We start from the raw sequence: 19,880 nt of genomic DNA, 5'->3' as shown, positions 1-19,880 counted from the left end.
TTCATAACAGTAGCAAAATTACAGTGGTGAAGTAGCAACGAAAATAACTTTATGGTTGGGGGGGGAGTCATCACAACATGAGGAACTGTATGAAAGTGTGGCAGCATTAGGAAGGTCGAGAACCACTGTGTTAGAAGGTCCTGAAGAGAGGGAGAGAAACAAAATTCAAAATCCTAAGACAGACGAGGTTCACCAGTCAGATAGGAGCTCTGGTGGCGTAGTGGTTACACGCTGGGCTGCTGACAGCAAGGTCAGTAGTTAGAAACCACCAACCACTCCAAGGGAGAAAGTCTGGGTTTTCCATCCCCCTAAGAGGTTACAGTCTCAACCTGTGGGAGCAGTGCTACCCCGTTTTATAGGGTTGCTATGAGGTGAAGATGACTGGATGGGTTCTGTGGTGGTGGGGAAGACGTGATGGGCAAACGGGTTGTGCCTAAGACATGCCGGGCCTCTCAAGGGTTGCAATGCAGGGTCTGGCTCCGGACTCTTACTTACTCACATATATACCTCCCGACTCTTCTTTACATGAGCCGAAGACCAGGTCTTTGGAAACTAGCCACATTGATGCATGAGGACTAAGTGTATTGAATTCTTCTGAGTGTACGGACTGCAAAAGGAGATCCCCAAATATGCCTGAGAAAGAGTTCCTCTCACCCACAGGAGCGCAAACCAAGTAATGAGAACCATGGATGGCGTTTAGGATTTTGAACCATTTCTGTGTCAACATGGACCAATGGCAGGGAGTTTGTTTTGTGTGTTTGCTTTCCCGCTGGTCAGATACAGACCATTGGGACTCCTGAGACTATGGCCTTTCGTCACCTTTCAGACCTGGAGCCGAAGTCACCCGCCCACAATGGACGGGGCTCCAAGGTGAACCGTAACACAGGGAGGTACGCCTTCCTTTTAGAACAGTCAGCCATGTGAAATCAACAGGGCAGCATTTGCCCGGCGTTCGCTCAGATAAAGTGCAGAAGGTGGGAAGGCTTAGGAAAGAAGAGTGACCGGAAACAGTAAACGCAGGAGAGGAGTGAAATGTGAGCTACTGCATTGCGGGGGTCGCAGGTGATGGTCTGAAAAAAAAATGCGTATGAGTTGTTCAATGGAAAACTGATTTGCCTGTGGAGCTGGGACACGGAGCTGGCTGTCCATGGGTGCAGAGACTTTGTTTCTACATCCTTGCGATGAAAGGAATACTGATTAAGGGCCTTTTCCTCAGACCCCAGTGCCCCTGTGTGAAAGCCCCCTTCCCTGGGATGCATTCTTTCAGCATCTGGGCTTGACCTCAAGCAAACATCCCTCAGTTGCTCATGGTTACTAACCACGAGGCATCTGGGGAAAGTCTCATCCACTTTGGTGGAAGGCAGCCTAAACCTGGCTTTCATTTGGGCATTTCACTTTTGATCAAAGCTTCAGAAAAGTCTTCCACCATAAGTAGACGTACTTATCATATCGGAATATAAAATGCTTGTAGCTTCGCATTTTGGTCACCAAGTAATAGGATTGTTAACCGGTGGCTGTTTAGTCAGCAGCAATCTTCTCCTGCACCCACGTCGTACAAGAGGAACCGCTCCTTTGCAGACCCCAGAAAGCTTTCCAAAACACCACCAGCAGTACTTGGCAACTAAACGTTTGCTATCAATCTTCAGCCCCCAGCCTTTTAAGGCACTTTTCTTTTGAAATGGTCTCTTCCCTCCTTGCAAAAAAAGACGGTAGCTGTCTCTGTGCTGTAGGACTAGCTGCGCTTCTGGCAGAAAAAGAACAAGAAAAAGGAAGGAATACAATTCTTTTTTCCTCTCAACAATCATTTCTGCTTCCAGAGGGGCGATACCGCTCATCTTGTATGAGTCGGGAATTGACATGATGGCAGTGAGTTTGGTGTCTGGAGGGGCGCTGTCTCCCCTCTTGGAAATGCAGGACCTATACCGCATTCCTGATGTTCTCCCAATGTTCTTGGGAATGCAAGAGTTTCTTGCAAGACATCTTGTGAAAATCATTGGGTTGAGTTTGAGGACATCAAGCACCTTCTTTTTCCACATAAATATGTTGGGTTATATTTCACCTCTTGGTGCTGAGTTTATTCATCGTGTTAAAATCCTATTAGACAGAGTAGAACTGCTCACAGGGTCTCCGAGACTGTGATCTTCATGAAAGCTACATCTTTCTCCCAGGGAGCAGCTGATGAGCTCACATTGTCAACCTGTCCATTAGCACCCACGTCCTTAAACTACTGGGTCACCAGGGATGTAAGGAATGACATGAAGGAGCCCTTCCTTGGAACGTTCAGCTCCCAGAACTGTGAGAAAACAGATTTCTGTTCTTAAAGGCAGTCCTGGGATGGGCTCTGTTGGAGAAGACCATGGTGTGAGAGGAGCACGTTGTAGGGATTTGACCCTACCCAGGAGGACATGGAAAGGCTTTGTGAAGAAATGATGTGAGAGTTGACATTTGAGGGCAGAATCAGATTTATTTTTTTCTTCGAAGGTCACTGTGACTCCAGTGAGGAGAATAAGGGACAGGCAAGAGAAGACGTTTATAGAGCCGTTCAGAGCCAAGGCAGTCCTGCAGGTGGGATGTGCATGCCTGTCTGAGTTAACGGTGTCATTGATGGATAGGAGAAGTGTCTGGATTTGAGAACGTTTTATGAAATTAAATAGACTTGGCTTAGTTGGGGATTGATTGTGGGAGACAGGGAAAGACTCATGGGTTTCTGCATTACTGAACAGAGCATACTGGAAAAGGAACAAGTTTAGTTTAGTCTATGCCTGTGTGTATGTGAATGGGGAAGAACACAGAAAGAGAAGTAAGCTTAAGGTTTTAATTTGGGTTGGAGGTTTTATTGAGTCTTCTAATTTGAGATATTAAGTCAACCACTGGTAATGAGTCAAAAGCTTAGAGATGGGGCCTGGACCGGAGCTACAAATTGGTGAACACATTGGCTAGATGGTCTTTTAAAACCCCCGGGGGTGGACGAGCTTGCCTTGCCAGAGAACATTTGGGTTATCATGGAGAGGGGTTAGGGTTGGCCTTAGGAAGCCTCAGTAATTGGGGAAGACTAAAAGGACTGGCTAGAGATTTTAGGGGAATGCCTGGTTATCATCACAAAAAATTGTTCCAAAAGAAACGGAGTGCTCAGTAGTGCCAAACTCCGGAAAAGGGACTCAGAGATGCAAAATACCAATCACAGTAGCAGCATGAAGGTCATTGGTGATTTGCTGCAGGAGAAACAGGCTACAGAAGGACTACGGATGCCATGGAGATAGATGCAAAAAGAATATATGAGGGAGTATTTGGAGTGGGGAGACAGAGGAGTTGAAAACGTGGTTCATTGGGGGAAGGGGAGAAAGGGGAAACCCATCACAAGGTTGGATTTGTTAGTGCCTCCCTCGCCCCATCTCCCCACTTCCGCAAGGGAACAAATAACAGACATGTGGGTGAAGGGAGGCAACAGACAGGGTAAGATATGAAATAATAATAACACATAATTGATGAAGGATCAAGGGAGGGTGGCAGAAGGAGGGGAAAAAGAGGAGCTTATACCAAGGGCTCAAGCAGAAAATGTTTTGGAAATGGTGATGGCAATATTTGTACAAATATGCTTAGTACAATCGATGTATGGAATGTTATAAGAGGAGCCCCCAATAAAATGATTTAGAAAAAACGGTTCATTGATAATGTCCATTTTCCGAGAGGATGGGACGAAAAGGGTGTACATCAGTGAAGAAATTATCTTAACTGTAACTGGGTGCAGGCTTGGACGTTTGCTTTCAGGCGGATACAGTGCTTGGCTTCTACTTTCCCTTGTAATAATCCTTGTAACAAGGATTCTCCCAGCTCTATTAATAACACTGCTTGTAATCGAATTGTTTTTCATGGGGATGAATGCCTTGGTTCTCCAATTGTTTCACAGACAGGCTTAATCTACATTTGTATTTACAGAGGTGGGGCCAGAAGCATTAGGCGCTTCATTTATTACCTATTGATTTTGATTCCGAGGATGAACACGGTAAGGCCCTGGTAGCAGGACGCATATCAGCTCCAATCAGTCGCCCCCCTGCAAAGTGGCTGACAAGAGGGAGGAGCTGCGTCTTGCCTGGGAGTCCCAGGTAAGTCAGGGGACTCTTCTCCGGGATCCTAGGGGTTAAGATCAACGAGAGCTCGCCGTCCTAGAGCTGCCTCGGCGAGGCCCCTCGGGGGCGTTCGGGCAACTTCCTGTCTCTGTCCTCCGGGCCTGAGCGTCTGGGGCCCTGCGCTCCCGGTGGGGTCTGGAGGAGAGGGGCTCCTTCCCACGGAGCAGCGGGGCGAGCTGGGGGCGCGGGGCGCCTCGAGGGCAGCCCCCAGAACAGTGAGTGCCTTCTCGGGGGGTCGGGAGCCGGAGGAGCGGAACCGTGCCTGGCCCGGAGGAGGATGCCGCGAGCGCCCAGGCCCCGCGTCGCCCGTCGGACCGACTGGTCCTCGCGCCCGCCTGCCTCGCCTGCCAGCTCCCTCCACGGTCTTGGGGTCGGGTCTCCGGGGGCCTCTGCCAACGGCCCTGTAAGCTGAGCTGCAAGCCAGGGAATTCTGTTGGCAGCCTCTTCGGATTCCCCGCTCCATCACGTTTTCTGTAAGATTGTCAAAACGGCTCTACTCTGGGCCGTGCCATCTTACAGGGCAGCCTTTTAATGTCATTGATGGCGCAAAGTTTGCAGCCCTTTGGCTGCGCCCCTCGCCTCGAGGGCTCGTCTCTCACCGAAGTTAATAGAGAAAAGATGGACTCTTGCTTCCATGGCGTGCACTTTGACAAACTGATCTAAATCCAGACGGCAAAACACACCACCCCAACTGAAGACGGTTCCTTGTACTGAGTCAAGTACTCAGGGATCCTTGAAAATGAGACTTGACCCTTGTCCAGAACAAAGATCCAGCATGCTTAGGGAACACAGGCGCACTTTGGTAAGAGCTCTGGGGAAGTAAATCTGTTTTCTAAAAATCCACGTATACAGTCCCAGGGTCCTTTGCGTTTGGGGGCAAGCCCTACCATTTGCCACTGGGCTGTACTGTAACAGATACAGGAGCCTGGGTGGCCAATCCAGTAGACCTGGGCCTGAATCCTCCCCAAAGCACTTCCTGATGTGTATAACCTTGGCAAACTTTCCCAACATCCTTTTTATTCATCGACAAAATGCGGATTGTTCATTTACTTCCGGGAGCTATTTTGAGAATGAAATATATGCATACATTCTTTCCCCGCCTGGCACATACTAGGCAGCATTAGGGTGAAAATGATAAGTATGTTTTTGTCATATCATCTAAATGAAATTCTTTAAAGTTTTTATGTAGAGCCTCAAATGAACCCCAAGTCTGCATACAACTACTTTCCACTAGGAAGCAACAGTTTCTGGTCCCTTAAAGTAGATCAAAGGCGCCCAGGTAGTGCAGTGGTTTAGCACTTGGCTGCTATCCAGAAGGTTCATAGGTTGAATCCACTAGCGGATCCTGGGGAAAAGATTTGAGAGTCTTTTGTAAAGATTTATAGCCTTGGAAACCCCATGGGACAGTTCTATTAAAGTTGCTGTCAGTCAGAATTGACCGATGGAAAAAGTAAGTCAAAGAGTGTGGTTGATTCCAGAAGCTTAATTTTGTCTGAAATAGCTATTGTGATGATAGACTTAGTAAGAGGAAAGGATCTCTGGTGTTGCAGTTGATCAGGTGATGGGCTGCTAACTGCAGTTCAAACCTACTAGTCACTATTGTAGGAGGAAGATGAGGCTGTCTGCTCCCAAGAAGATTTATAGTCTCAGAAATCCGAAGGGCCCGTTCTACTGGATCCTATAGGTAGCTGTGAGTTGAAATCTACACAATGGCACTGGGTATTAAGAGAAGAAAGAGGTTCCTCTTTAACCTCCAATATATTTAGGGGGTGTTAGCTAACCAAAAACTCAGCAGTTCAAACCCATCAGTGGTTTCTTGGAAGAAGGATGTGGCAGTCAGCCTGCATAAAGATTACAGCTGTGGAAACCCTACATGGCAGTTGTATGTCTTACATGATTGGAATGAGTAGGAATTGACTCAATGGCAATGGTGTGGTTTGCTTATAATGATCTATTTTATCCTAACTTCTTGTTATTGATTATATAAATTTAATTTTTCTTTTGGAGTCCTGGTGGCAATTGGCTGGTCAGCATTGGTCTGCTACATGAAAAGTCAGCAGTTCCGATCCATCAGCTGCAGGAGAACGATGAGGCTATCTACCCCTGTAACGATTTATAGCCTCAAACTCTATACAGGGTTGCTATGAGTTGTAATCTACTTAGTGATAGTGGATTTGGGGATTTATGTAACTTTTGTTTGAAAGAGATTACAAAGGTTCCTTCTCCTTTTGAGGACCAAGTTATTCTTTTGAAACTAAGCCAAAATATTTCCTTTCCTTTCTAGGCTTTGTGCTATATATTTATCCTAAAGTGCTTCTTGTGCCAGCGTATTGCTTCCTTATAATTTCTTTGTTTTATTACTGATGCCTTTTTCAAAACACTTCTTTGCTTTTTAATTTTTTCAATAAAAAGAGCACACCTGTGTTTCTGAGTCATGGGTGAACAATTTGTATAGCCTCCCTTTTTTAGCTTAATCTTCAGACCTTTAATATGAAATTTCATTCATTTTGTTGTTATTTCCTTAGAAAAAGGTAGGCTAAACTGATAATTTGTAATGTATTTGTTAATTTTAAACATATTAGAGGATTTTCTAAAATTGCTTAGGACCATGTTTCTTATTTTCAGTATGGGATACAGTGCTTTTTTTGGCCTGCAGTTGTTATATACAGTTGAAAAGAAAAGAAGAGCAATACATTTTAATAACTTCCTCCAAATATGACCTGTTTCCTTCTACAGGGTTTCTGATCTCTAACTTGGCTGTGATCATTATGATGGAACAAGAGAAAGAACTGTTGGTCGCAGATTCTAATGGCGCGAAGGAGAGAAAGAATTTGAAAAGCCCGTATCCAGGTGAGGGATTGACAAGATGATCTGAGTCCTTAGGGAATTTGTATTAGCTATGGAGGCGCTACGATACTGTTTAAAGAACAGAGCACCAGAATGAGACAGACTTGCATTTGATCCGCTGCCCCGTCACTTACGAGCTGTGTCAGCCTTAGTTTTCTCAACTTTGTGGAAAAGTGAGTCATAATATGTCTGGCATTTTTAGGATTAGTGAAATATATACAAGCTATTTTTTGGATAAATTGTAGCTATTATTGTGATTTATGTATTTGATTAGAGTTTAACTAAGGTATTACCTGTCTGGTTTTCACCTCAGATGGTGTCATAGTTTCTCTTTGATTTGGATCTCCCCTTTCGCGAGAATAGAATTTAATGCGCTTATTTTACATAAATAGTCCTCTTTGACAATTGCTGACAACTTTGGTGCAAATTTGTTGGTGGTGTTCTAAGTACAAATATTTGACCATAAGAATGTTTTAAAATGACCAGTTCTTGGTAAATATAGAGAATAAAACAAATGAAACTAGTTTATAAAAATATTTAATGTAAAATAATTTATGAGGTTTTACTTTGTTGTTTTCTGTCTTTTACTGCCTTTCAGAATGCTGTCCCCACCCACAGCAAAGATTGGGGAATATGTTTAGAATATTTCTTTATTCTTTCAGGAGATGAGCATAAGAATAATTTGGAAATTGTGCAACATAATAACCCTAAGGCAAATAAACTTAAAGAGAAACCTTCAAAGTGCTCTAAAAGAGGTGGCTCGCAGAATCCTCAGCATGAGGATACAAAAGAAACTCTAGTACCATTGTCCAAAGGAGATGAGGTTTGGTGTCATGATTCCTATGAGAATAAGTCAGAGAGGCAGTGGGAAAATTTTATAGGAAAAGAGGAGGAAAAAGCCAATCATTGGAAGTGGGATCTAAGAGAACACACCAGTGTCTCCATCCAACAGAATACATCCTCCGAACACAAACCCTATAAATGTCTTCAATGTTGGAAAAGCTTCAATAACAGTTCTCATTTGCGTCTTCACCAGAGGACCCACTCAGGAGAAAGACCTTATAAATGCTCTGAGTGTGGAAAATGTTTCAGTAACAGCTCTCACTTGAGTCAGCATCTGAGAACACACACCGGAGAGAAGCCTTACCAGTGTGGTGAATGTGGGAAAAGCTTCAGTAATAGCTCTCATCTTATTATACACGAGAGAACTCACACAGGAGAGAAACCCTATAAGTGTCCTGAGTGTAGGAAGTGTTTCAGTAGCAGCTCTCACCTCATTCAGCATCACAGATCACATACAGGTGAAAAGCCATATGAATGTCCTGTATGTGGGAAATGCTTCAGTCACAGCTACGTCCTGATAGAACACCAGAGGACTCACACTGGAGAAAGGCCTTACAAATGTTCTGACTGTGGGAAGAGTTTTAGTCAGAGTTCCAGTCTGATTCGTCATCAGCGTATACACACGGGTGAGAAGCCCTACAAATGTCTTGAGTGTGGAAAAAGCTTTGGTTGTAATTCCACTCTAATAAAGCATCAAAGAATACATACAGGAGAAAAACCCTACCAGTGCCCGGAATGTGGGAAGAATTTCAGTCGAAGTTCAAACCTTATTGCACACCAGAAAACACACCTAAGAGAGAGAGCTTATGAAAGTTCCGAATGTGAAGAAAGCTTGAATCAGAACTGCAATGTGATAGAAGAATGCCGAGCCCAGCCAGGAGAGAAGCCATATAAATGTGGTGAGTGTGCAAAGAGTTTTGGCCTTAGTTCCCATCTTATTAGACATCAGAGAACACACACCGGAGAGAAGCCTTACAGATGTTCTGAATGCTGGAAGACTTTTAGTCAGAGTTCCACACTAGTGATTCATCAAAGGACACACACAGGGGAGAAACCTTATAAATGCCCTGATTGTGGTGAGTGCTTCAGTCAAAGCTTTAACCTTATCAGGCACCGGAGGACCCATGTAGGAGAAAAACCTTATAAATGTGCTGACTGTGAGAAATGCTTCAGCAGAAGTGCCTACCTCAATCAACACAGGAAAATGCACATTGCAAAGTCTTTTGAGTCTCCCAAAGCTGAGGATTTTCCACATGAATGGACTTGGGAGAACTCTTCAGGAGTAATGACTCTCATTCCTTCATTTTCAGTTCCAAATTGATCTTCCTCTTTTATCCTAAAGTCTGTTAGTTTGTTTTTAATTGGACCCATACAACTAAGGTAGTCTGTAATTTTGTGCTCCAAAGTTCTTTGGTGTTTTTGCCAAAATGGGAAAAACTCAAACTTCCTAAGTTACAGGATGGAAGACCCAGAGAACCAGATCATTGGATCTGTCTAGTGGAACTTCTAACACCAAGAATGGAGAAAAATAAGAAAATGTTTGAATTTTTTTGTTTGTTTTTCAAATGTTAGAATTTTATTTAAGGTAAGATAGGATCAGCTTCTAAAGAAATTATAACCATGGCAATAAGCAAATGGACACCTGGGATCCTGATGCCAAGGTTTCCATTGAATTAGCTTAGTTCCCTCTGACTTAGTGGGTGAAGATAGATTGTTATAGACCCTTGGAGTTGACCCAGAGAAAACCAGAGAAAGATTATTTTTGAACAACAACCAAAAAATGTGATTTCTGACTGTCTTATTGAGTCCTAAGGAAGAAAGGAGTCATCTGTTTAAAATGCATTTTTATTTACTTAAAGTCAATTTTCAAAGCATCTAGAACTGCATTGTCTAATAACCTGTAGTTCCATGTGGCTATTGAAAATTTAATTATAGTTTAAAATTTATTTCCATAGTCACAATAGGCATATGCCAAGTGCTCAATAATCACATGCAACTGGTAGTTTGTGTATTCAAAACCATTATTCTTGACAGACTTGTAAATATTTCTTATAAGACAATGTAGTATGATTGGTGGCTTCTGCTTTCCTTTTTAGACTACAACGAAGAAATGGGAAAGAATTTTGAAGGCACTGGATCTGTGAATTGAATATTCTAATGATTGGGTGTTTTAATTTATTTTCAATTGACAGTGATAGGAACTGGTTGTCTCTTGGCCCAAGCTAGATTACCAAATCAAACAAACCTACTGCCATAGAGTCTAACGGACTCATAGCAACACTCCAGAATTGCCAAGATTGGAAATCTTTATGGAAGCAGACAGCCTCATCTTTATCCCGCAGAGTGGCTGGTGTGTTTGAATTTCTGACCTTTCAGTTAACAGTCCAAAGCTTACCTGGCAACCCCACCAGGGCTCCTAGACTCAAACTAGGCAGCAGAATTTGTAAATTGTGCTCCTAAATTGTTGACAAAAAGCTATTCCTTTGTAGCTTTCTTGTTCTATAACTCTTGGTCAGATCAGAAATTGAATTTTTTTTTTGATGTGAGGGGGGATAGTGCATTTTGGAGTCTGTTCTACGGTCAGACTCTTAATCAAGATTTCTATTTAGAGGTTCTAAAAATATTACATAACAGTGTATGACAAAAAAGGCCTGATTTGTGGCAGACGGGACTGGTTTTGCCACTGCAACAATGCACCTGCTCATGCAGCCATCTCAGTGTGCCAGTTTTTGGCAAAAAACGGCATGCCCTTTTTCCCCCTTGCACTGGACTCACATGACCTCGCTCCCTGGGAATTCTTTTTGATTCTGGAAATGAAGAGGGACATGAAGGGACAGCAATTTAAGATGTAGAAGAGATGAAGGAAAAGAAAAAAAGAGATGAAGAAAAAAATGAGGGAGGTGTTGTCAACTACCCAAACAGATGAGTTTGAAAAAATGTTTTTTTAAGAATGGAATTGCAGATTTGACAAATGTATTAAGTGTAATGGAGAGTACTTTGAAGGTCATAAGGTTTTGTAAAAAAAAAAAAAAATTTAAATAGCTTTGTAAAAAAATCAGTTTTCCTTTAGGTACCCCCTCATATATTTCATGAAGAATATGATGATGATGAAAATTAGGATTATAGCTGGTGGGTGATGCACTCTCATGGGGATTATTATTTCTTTCATGATTGTGTTGTAACTGACAAGGCAATTGCGTCCTTTTGTATTGTTATATTATTAAAACTAGAATAGGTAACAAAATGCAAATAAAGGTATATAAGAAGTGTTTGGGATATTTAGTGTTATCAAAAATGGTGAAAACATTGGACATTAAGAGCTTTCATGTGAGCTCGGCCTAAGCATTGTTGTACACACAATTCAAAACCAAACCAGCCGTCACAGCAAGCCCCTTGTGATCCCTAGGGTTTTCAATGGCTAGTTTTTTGGAAAGTAGGTCACCAGACCTTCTAAGGCAACTCTAGTTGGATACAAACCGCCAACTTTTATTAGCAGCCAAGCAAGTTAGCTATTTACACGAGCCAGAGATTTCATGTGTTATAAAGTGTTAGCAAACCTGTCACAAAAATAATATCTGAGGCTATTTATACAATATTCATTGTTACAGACAACTAAGAGTTTGATTAATATTTGATCATTAAAGTTAGGGGATTACAATTAAACCCAGAATTCAGATGCAAGGCAGTAGCTGTTACAAAATCACCAGTTAGGTGATCTCTGGCAGGTTACTTAACCACGCAGGAGCTCACATTTTCTCATCTGTAAAGATAACACCCAATAGGAATGATGACAGGTTAAGTAAATATTTGCAAAGCATCTAGCACAGGGCTTAAAATATAAGCGGCACCAATAAATGATAGTTGATTGTGATTATTATTGCGGCCAGGTGATGTGATTCATGTGTCTAAAAAAGGAGTAACAATACAAATGTCAAGCTACTTGTAGATTCTTCATCGACTTCCTCAGGAAGTCTAAAGAATAAAGTACCGTGAAAGCCTTGTTTTCCCAAGAATGCTTGGGCTTCCTCCTTTAGTTTTCGCAGGTCTTAATCACATGCTTCAGTCGTTGCTGTAGACCAGTTCTTTGGATACAATGACTCCGTATTCCTTCCCTCTTCTTTTGATGCTTCCTGCGTCATGCAATATTTTTCCCTTAGAATTTTTCAGTATTTCAGCTTGAGGCTTAACCTTTGTCTTCAATTCTTTTGGTTTGAGATATGCTGTGCCTGTGCTTCCGTTTTGATTTTCTAACTATGGGTCTTTATGCACATCTCATTATAATTTACTTTGTGTTCTTTTTTTTTTTTTTTTTGGTCCTTGTTTATTTTCCTTTTGGGGGGTGTGGGGGTGGGTCTCCTGCAAGGCCCCTTCCCATCTGGAGAGGGACTAGGTGTCATAATACAAGTAGGGCCTGGAGCGTCTACAAGTACTGAGGGGGCTACATGGGCTTGGCAGCAGCTACAGGAAAGGGGCTCCTACCACAGGTGCATGAGGTATCTGCATCTGCCCCTAGGTCTTGCTCTTGTTGGGTTTGGGACCTGGAAGGGCTCAGGGATAGGACAGCAGCAAGAGGCAAGGGGCCGTAGACAGAGGGCCCCCGGCAGCTGGGCAAGTTATACATTCAAGTTTGAAGCGAACCCTTTGGTGGGGGACTGTGGGTGAACTGGAGGTTTGGCCCGCTCCTGCCCCTGCAGACCCAACCAGGCCTGCCCCTCACTGCAGAATACTGTGTTCTTGAGCTGTCTCTTGAAATTTTTTGTTCATCTTTTTTATTTCAATTTTTCGCTGTAGCTACTGTATGTTCAAGAGCAAGTTTCAGATTTTCTTCTGACACCCACTTTGGTCTTTTCTGTCTTTTTAAGGATTATTCTTCACATATGATGTTTTTTATATCAACCCAAACCTTTATCTGGTCTATACCTATTAGCATTCAAAGTATGAAATTTGTTCTTGAGATGGTCTCTACATTCAGATGAGATAGATTCAGTTCTGAATTTTTTCCCATTCAGACTTGCTTTCATTTTTCTTCAGCTTCAACCTGAACTTGAATATGAGCAGTTGATGGCCTGTTCCACAGTCTTCCCCAGCTTTATTTTAGCTGCTGATATTGAGTGTCTCCACTGTCTTGCCTCATAAATGTAGTCAATTTGGTTTCAGTGTATTCTGGTGAGGTCCGTGTATATAGTTTATGCTGCTGAAAAAAAGTATTTGCATTGAAGAAGTAATTTTGCTTGCAAAAATCTCTATCAATCTCCAGCTTAGTTCCCATCACCAAAGCCCTATCTTTCAACTTCTGTTGCAATCTTCGTTTCCAACTATTACACTCTAGAAGATCATAATTTTTAAAAATTGTTTTATAAAGGGCTCATACTCAACTCGTATCACAATATATACATCAATTGTGTAAAGCACATCTGTACATGCTTTGCCCTCATCATTCTCAAAACATTTGCTCTCCATTTAAGCCCCTGGCATCAGGTCCTCATTTTTTCCCCTCCTAACCCCACTCCCCCTTCCCTCATGAGCCCTTGATAATTTATAAATTATTATTTGTCATATCTTGCCCTGTCCGACGTCTCCCTTCACCCACTTCTGTTGTCCTTCCCCCAGGGAGGAGGTCACATGTGGATCCTTGTCATCGGCTATAGAAGATCATAATTATCACTGAATTTTGATTGCAAGTTTGCTCAGTTTCAGTCTACATGTTGGGAAAAAGGTTCAGTTTCTTCATTGCTAGCTTTAGTGGTCAGTGTGCACATTTGAATAAAAGCTGTATTAATTGGACTTCCTGGTAGGCATAGTTAGATATTACCCTATCATAAATAATATTGTTATAAGATAGATCTTAAAATATTCTTTTTGACAATTAATGTAACACCATTCCTCTAAAGTTTGTCCTTTCTGTCATAGTATGATTTGTCTGACCCCCAAATTGCCAATATCAGTCCATTTTAGCTCATTAATGCTTAGGATATGAGTCTTCATGCATTTAATGTTTGACAACTTACAATTTTCCTAGGTTAATTTTTCAGTTACAATTATTAAAGGATTTTTTTTCCTGTTGTTGCTTTTAATTTTGAGTCATACCCCACGACCAATGAAGGTGATGCTACTTTGAGGAAACAGCTCTTGAGTGCCATCTGACCTCCGGGCTTCTCTTTTGGCATTAGATAAGGTTCCACTGCTCTCTTAGGTTTTCAGTGGCTAGTATTTCAGATGGATTGCCTCTTCCTTCTTCCTACTTTATTTTTAGTTCGGACACTCTGCTGAAACCTGTTCATCACGTGTGATCTTCCCTGGTATTTGGAATCCCAGTGCCATAGCTCCCAGAAGCACAGCAACATACAAGCCATCATAGGAGGACAAACCGACAGAGAAGTGGGCAATGGAACTTAGTAAAGTAGAAATAGTACCTTCAGAAGTATATAGACCTAGATGGAGGGTATGTCAAGAAACAACAGCTTTACATTTTTATACTTTTGTTTAATAAAGATTTCTATGATTATTGATTTACCCTTGTATATAGAGTGAGTTATTTCAAAGAAATGGCACAAGCTGCTGTGGAGATTGGCAAATACCAAATATGTCCGTCTGGTGTCAGGTTGGAGACTTCTCCTAACCCATGGTTTCAGGAATATTGAATCTGAAATCAGATCATATGGCAGGCTTTTTGGTTATGTTCCAAGAACCAGAGGTCAGAGGATGATGAATCAGATGCAGAATCAACAGAGGACTTTGCTTGAACATCCACATAGATTAAATGCAGATTTTTATCACCAAAGAAACTCCCCTGTTAACCAAATGGCTCCACACATCAGCTGACAAAATGGAATCTGATTACTATCTTCCAAACCACTGAGAATCATGATATATAACTGTCATACCTGTATCAGTATATTTACCATAGCAAGATTCAAATATAAGTAAGCAATGGTTGTGTAAGTTAATTCAGTTCAGAAAGTACAGGCACTCAGAGTGTGCTCCATGCTAAGTATTACAAATGCTCTCCGCATCCACCATCACCACCCCAGCCCAAGTCCAGGGGTAGATCTTGAACTGCCTGAACGATTAACTAAGGACCTAATCCTGGAAGGATGATCCTATGTAGATAGAAACACATGATTAAAGTTACTTTCCGAAAATTAACAAAATTACCTATTTAGAGGATATGGAGAAAGTTGCACCTTCACCCATTGCTGGTGGGTATAGAAAACATTGTGGAAAATAGTTTGGCTGTTTCTCAAAAAGTTAAACTAGAATTACTCCACAAGCCAACAATCCTAATCCTAGTTATAATACCCTGAAGAATTAAAAATAGGAACGCCAAAAAGTAACGTGTACACCAATGTTCATAGTCACAATAACCCTAAGGTAGAAAATACCTCAATGTCCATCAGGAGACAAATGGATAAACAAAATGTGGTACATACATATAATGGAATATCCAACATCCAGAACAGAAATTAAGTTCTAATTTGTACAACATGAACTGTGACAACATGTAAAAATTAAAAAATATATTGTATGATCCAATTATATGAAATAAAAAACCACATAAAGACCAAAGTTTATTCATGGATACCAGGTGTATTGGACAGGGTTCTCTAGAGAGACAAATCATATTGCTAGTAATTATATATAAATATATTTATAAAGATATATAATTCAAGAAATGAACCGTTAAATTATATACAGATAGATAATACAAGAAATTAACAGTTAAATTATATAGCAGTGAGACACTAGCAGTCCTTCAAGGCTTGAGAGCTGTCAGTTGCCAGTCCTCTTCTGTAGAGAGAGCTGGGCTATATATATCCAGGCAGCAGATAGCAAGGCCGGTCCCCAACTGTCATCAGCTGTCAGTCCCCAGCTCCAGAGATGAACATTCCAATCGTGTGACCTTAAAGGGACCTCAACTTACAGCGACACAGTCCACAGGCTTGGCATCCCACAGGTAGTGTACCCCTTTAAACTGAGGCACAGAACAACCAAGGTGAGGCTCACCGAGCCATTTATCCCTCTGCCCTTCAGTTAATCCTACTTGTGTTTATCGGCCAGGCTGGCACAATAAACTATAGCAATCCACCCCTTGCCAGCCTGGCACCTGTACACAATTCTTTACCCATACATACTTATGTTAACGAAATCACTTATACTTATCAATCATCTGTCATACATATAAATGAAAACACTGAGTCAAATTATATCTGATGTAACATACTTGAACAAAGGAAATATACACAATAATCACATACAAAGAAAATACATTGACAATTACAAGCCTCGCTTTTGCAATTGATCACGTGGTTGTAATTGATAGGCAGAACTACCTTCTACTGCTACCCATTCTGTATTACCTTTGCTCTCAGCAAGCACCTCAGCTGGCTGTGGTTTTTGGCCTCGTGGGGTGACCCAGACCTTCATTCCTGAGGGGTCTGGGTCATTATAAGTCCTGTTAGGATTGGGTTGCTGTAACTACCATTTACTTTAATAACAGGGCATGGTAACACTAAGAGTTGGCCTATGGGATCTCCTGGATTCCAGACATATTCTTCTTTACCTCCATTATGTAGCACCAGTCCAATTTCTCCTTGGTAGTCAGCATCAATCACCCCACTCAGTACGGTGACACTCTTCCTGACCTGTTGATCCAAAGGCATGCGAAGTCCAAAGTGCCCAGGGGGCATTCTCAGTTGCCAGTTCAGTGGAATCCGTGCTGTGTTTCCAGGTGGGAGTGTTCCTTTCCTCGGGACCGGGACCTCCAAGCCTGAGGAACACAGGGTTGCTGGGACAGGAAGCAAAAATGCTGCAAGGGGATTACTAGGAGTAATAGTGAGTGGTGCCACTCCAGCTTCCACCCCTTGGTTCCTGGACCCATGAATTCTGGCTATTGGAGACACAGCACCGTATACTGGCCGCTGGTTTAGAGCGTATACAGCTTCCTGGAGAACATTGCCCCAGCCCCGCAAGTTGTTGCCATGTAGTTGGCGCCGTAATTGTGTCTTTAGGGGCCCATTCCATCGTTCTATCAAGCCAGCAGCTTCAGGATGATGAGGAACATGATACGACCAGTGGATTCCATGGGAATGGGCCCATTGCCGCACTGTACTTGCTGTAAAGTGAGTTCCTTGATCCGAAGCAATGCTATGTAGGATGCCATGCTGGTGGATGAGGTATTCTGTAAGTCCATGAATAGTAGTTTTGGCAGAAGCATCACGTGCAGGGAAGGCAAATCCATATGCAGAGTAGGTGTCTATTCCAGTAAGAACAAAACGCTGTCCCCTCCATGATGGAAGTGGTCCTATGTAATCAACCTGCCACCAAGTTGCTGGTTGATCTCCCCGAGGAATTGTCCCATATCTTGGACTTAATGTTGGTTTCTGTTACTGGCAAATGGGGCACTTAGCAGTGGCAGTGGCCAAGTCAGCCTTGGTGAGTGGAAGTCCATGTTGCTGTGGGTGGAATTGCTTTCTGTTAATGTTGGTGGAATAATTTGGAAAAGGACTATAGTTATGGTTGTACAAAATAACAAATGTAAGCAATGCCACTGAATTCAACAAAAGAAGTTGAATTGGGAAAACTTTATATATGAGGAGACTTCAAAAATTTCATGGAAAAATGGAATGAAAATAGAATTTTTCATATATATATATACACACACACACACATACACACATATTTACCACAAAAATTTAAGGTATACTTTTTTGTATGTATATATGTATGTACCACAGTTTTAATTTTATTTTTTAATTGTTTTATTAGGGGTCATACAACTCTTATCACACTCCATACATACATCAATTATGTAAAGCATATCTGTACATTCATTGCCTTCATCATTCTCAAAACATTTTCTCTCCACTAAAGCCCTTGGCATCAGGTCCTCATTCCCTCCCTGCCTCCCTGCTCTCCCCTCCCTCATGAGCCCTTGATAAGTTATAAGTTATTATTTGTCATATCTTGTCCTGTCTGATGTCTCCCTTCACCCACTTTTCTGTTGTCCATCCCCCAGGGAGGAGGTCACATGTAGATCCTTGTAATCAGTTCCCTCTTTCCAACCCATTCTCCCTCTACCCTCCCAGTATCACCACTCACATCACTGGCCCTGAAGGTATCATCTGCCCTGGAGTTCCTTTGTTTCCATTTCCTATCTGTACCAGTGTACATCCTCTGGTCTAGCCAGACTTGCAAGGTAGAATTCAGATCATGATGGGGGTGGGGAGGGGAGGAAGCATTTAGGAACTAGAGGAAAGTTGTATTTTTCATCAGTGATACATCACACCTTGACTGGCTCATTTCCTCCCCTAGACCCCTCTGCAAGGGGATCTCCAGTGGCCGACAAATGGGTGTTGGGTCTCCACTCTGCACTCTCCCTGCCCCATTCACTATGGTAAGATTTTTTTGTTCTGATGATGCCTGACACCTCGTGATTGCACAGACTGGTATGCTTCTTCCATGTGGGCTTTGTTGCTTCTAAGCTAGATGTCTGCTTGTTTACCTTCAAGCCTTTAAGACCCCAGATGCTATACCTTTTGATAGGCGGGCACCATCAACTTTCTTCACATTTGCTTATGCACTCATTTGTCTTCAGCGATCGTATCGTGGAGGTGTGCACCCAATTTTTTTCTTTGGTGCCTGATAATTGATCCCTTCGGCATCTCATGATCACACAGGTTGGTGTGTTCTTCCATGTGGGCTTTGCTGCTTCTGAGCTAGATGGCTGCTTGTTTACCCTCAAACTTTTCAGACCCCAGATGCTATTATCTTTTGATGATAGCTGGGCACCATCAGCTTTCTTCACCACATTTGCTTATTCACCCCCTTAGTCTTCAGCAGTTGTGTGGGGAAGGTGAGCATCATAGAATGCCAGTTTAACAGAAGAAAGAATTCTTGCATTGAGTGGAGGCCAATGTCCTTCTGCTATAAGGTATACTTTTAAAAATATATAGGCAAACAAATAATATAGTTACAGATCATGGTGAATGTTATAATGGAACCCTCAAAGTATCATAATAAACCTTTTCCTTCTAAAATGAACAAACAATAGTTAGAGACTTTTATGAGTGAACATGTAGAGAATTTAATGATGACTCAAAAAAGCACTTAGACTTGATAAATCAAGGACAAGATTAGCAAGTAATAATTATTCCATGATACTCCCATTGTCATCTCCCAGAGTCAGTTGCTTAAGTCTCTTATCATTTTAGCAATATGGGAACTCAAGAGACAGCAATAGGCATGTCACTAAAGATTTATCTTCAGGAAAATTATTTCTCATACATTGAACTGATTTCCTCTTTGGAACTTAAAAAAATTGTTACATATTTCAAATAGCCTAATTTGTTGACACTAAGAATTAAAAGTCTTAGTTTCATAGCAGAGAGAATTTAAAGCAGTTATTAATAATTAAGAGTATTGGGGAACAGAGGTTTCACTATTTGTAAGCTGTGATTTAACCAAGCCATTTAATCTCTAGGTTTCATTTTCTCATTTTAAAATGTAATGTTTTTTGGTTTTAAGGTTAAATGATGTATGTGGAAGTGGTTTAGTAAATTCTTTTTTAAAAATCCATTAAAACAGAACGGGGTGAAGCTGATCAGGTAGATGGCATACTTTTACTTCTATGGCAGCACTGGAAAGGATTTTAGACCTCACGCGGGAACTGTCCCTTCTGGAAGATGAAGGAGCACTAATGGAGCTGTGGATTAGGCATTGCACTGCTAAGTGTACCGTCAGTCTCCTGTTCAAACCACCAACTACTTCATGGAAGAAAGGTGAGGCTGTCTGCTCCCTTAAAGTTTTAGCCTCAGAAATCATGTAGAGGGTCACTATGACTTGGAATCCAGTCCATGGCGGTCTCCTGGTGTAATGGGCTACACATTGAGCTGCTAACTAACTGCAAGGCCAGCAGTTCAAACCCCTAGTCACCCCTCAGAACAAGGTTTTCGACTCCTAAAGATTTAAGGTATCTGAAACTCAAAGGGACAGTTCTATTCTGTCCTATAGGGTTGCTATGAGTCAGAATAGATGGCAGTTTTGAGAGGCTGAGTGACTTATGAC

The 19,880-nt window shown here is 41.9% G+C and overlaps 1 protein-coding gene across 1 annotated transcript; it reads left to right on the top strand.

Annotated features, from left to right (window-relative positions):
• Positions 1-4,204: 4,204 nt before the first annotated feature.
• Positions 4,205-14,299, top strand: ZNF572 (zinc finger protein 572). Its single transcript, XM_075549280.1, has 3 exons — positions 4,205-4,929; positions 6,864-6,977; positions 7,637-14,299. Exons 2-3 carry the CDS (start codon positions 6,896-6,898, stop codon positions 9,136-9,138), a joined length of 1,584 nt encoding a protein of 527 aa, XP_075405395.1. The 5' UTR covers positions 4,205-4,929; positions 6,864-6,895; the 3' UTR covers positions 9,139-14,299.
• The last annotated feature ends 5,581 nt before the right edge of the window (positions 14,300-19,880 follow it).

Source organism: Tenrec ecaudatus, chromosome 5, assembly GCF_050624435.1.
Source record: "Tenrec ecaudatus isolate mTenEca1 chromosome 5, mTenEca1.hap1, whole genome shotgun sequence".
NCBI classification, from domain to species: domain Eukaryota; kingdom Metazoa; phylum Chordata; class Mammalia; order Afrosoricida; family Tenrecidae; genus Tenrec; species Tenrec ecaudatus.
The sequence above is the reverse complement of the archived record's forward strand: the minus strand, read 5'-3'. Positions and strand labels throughout refer to the sequence as shown.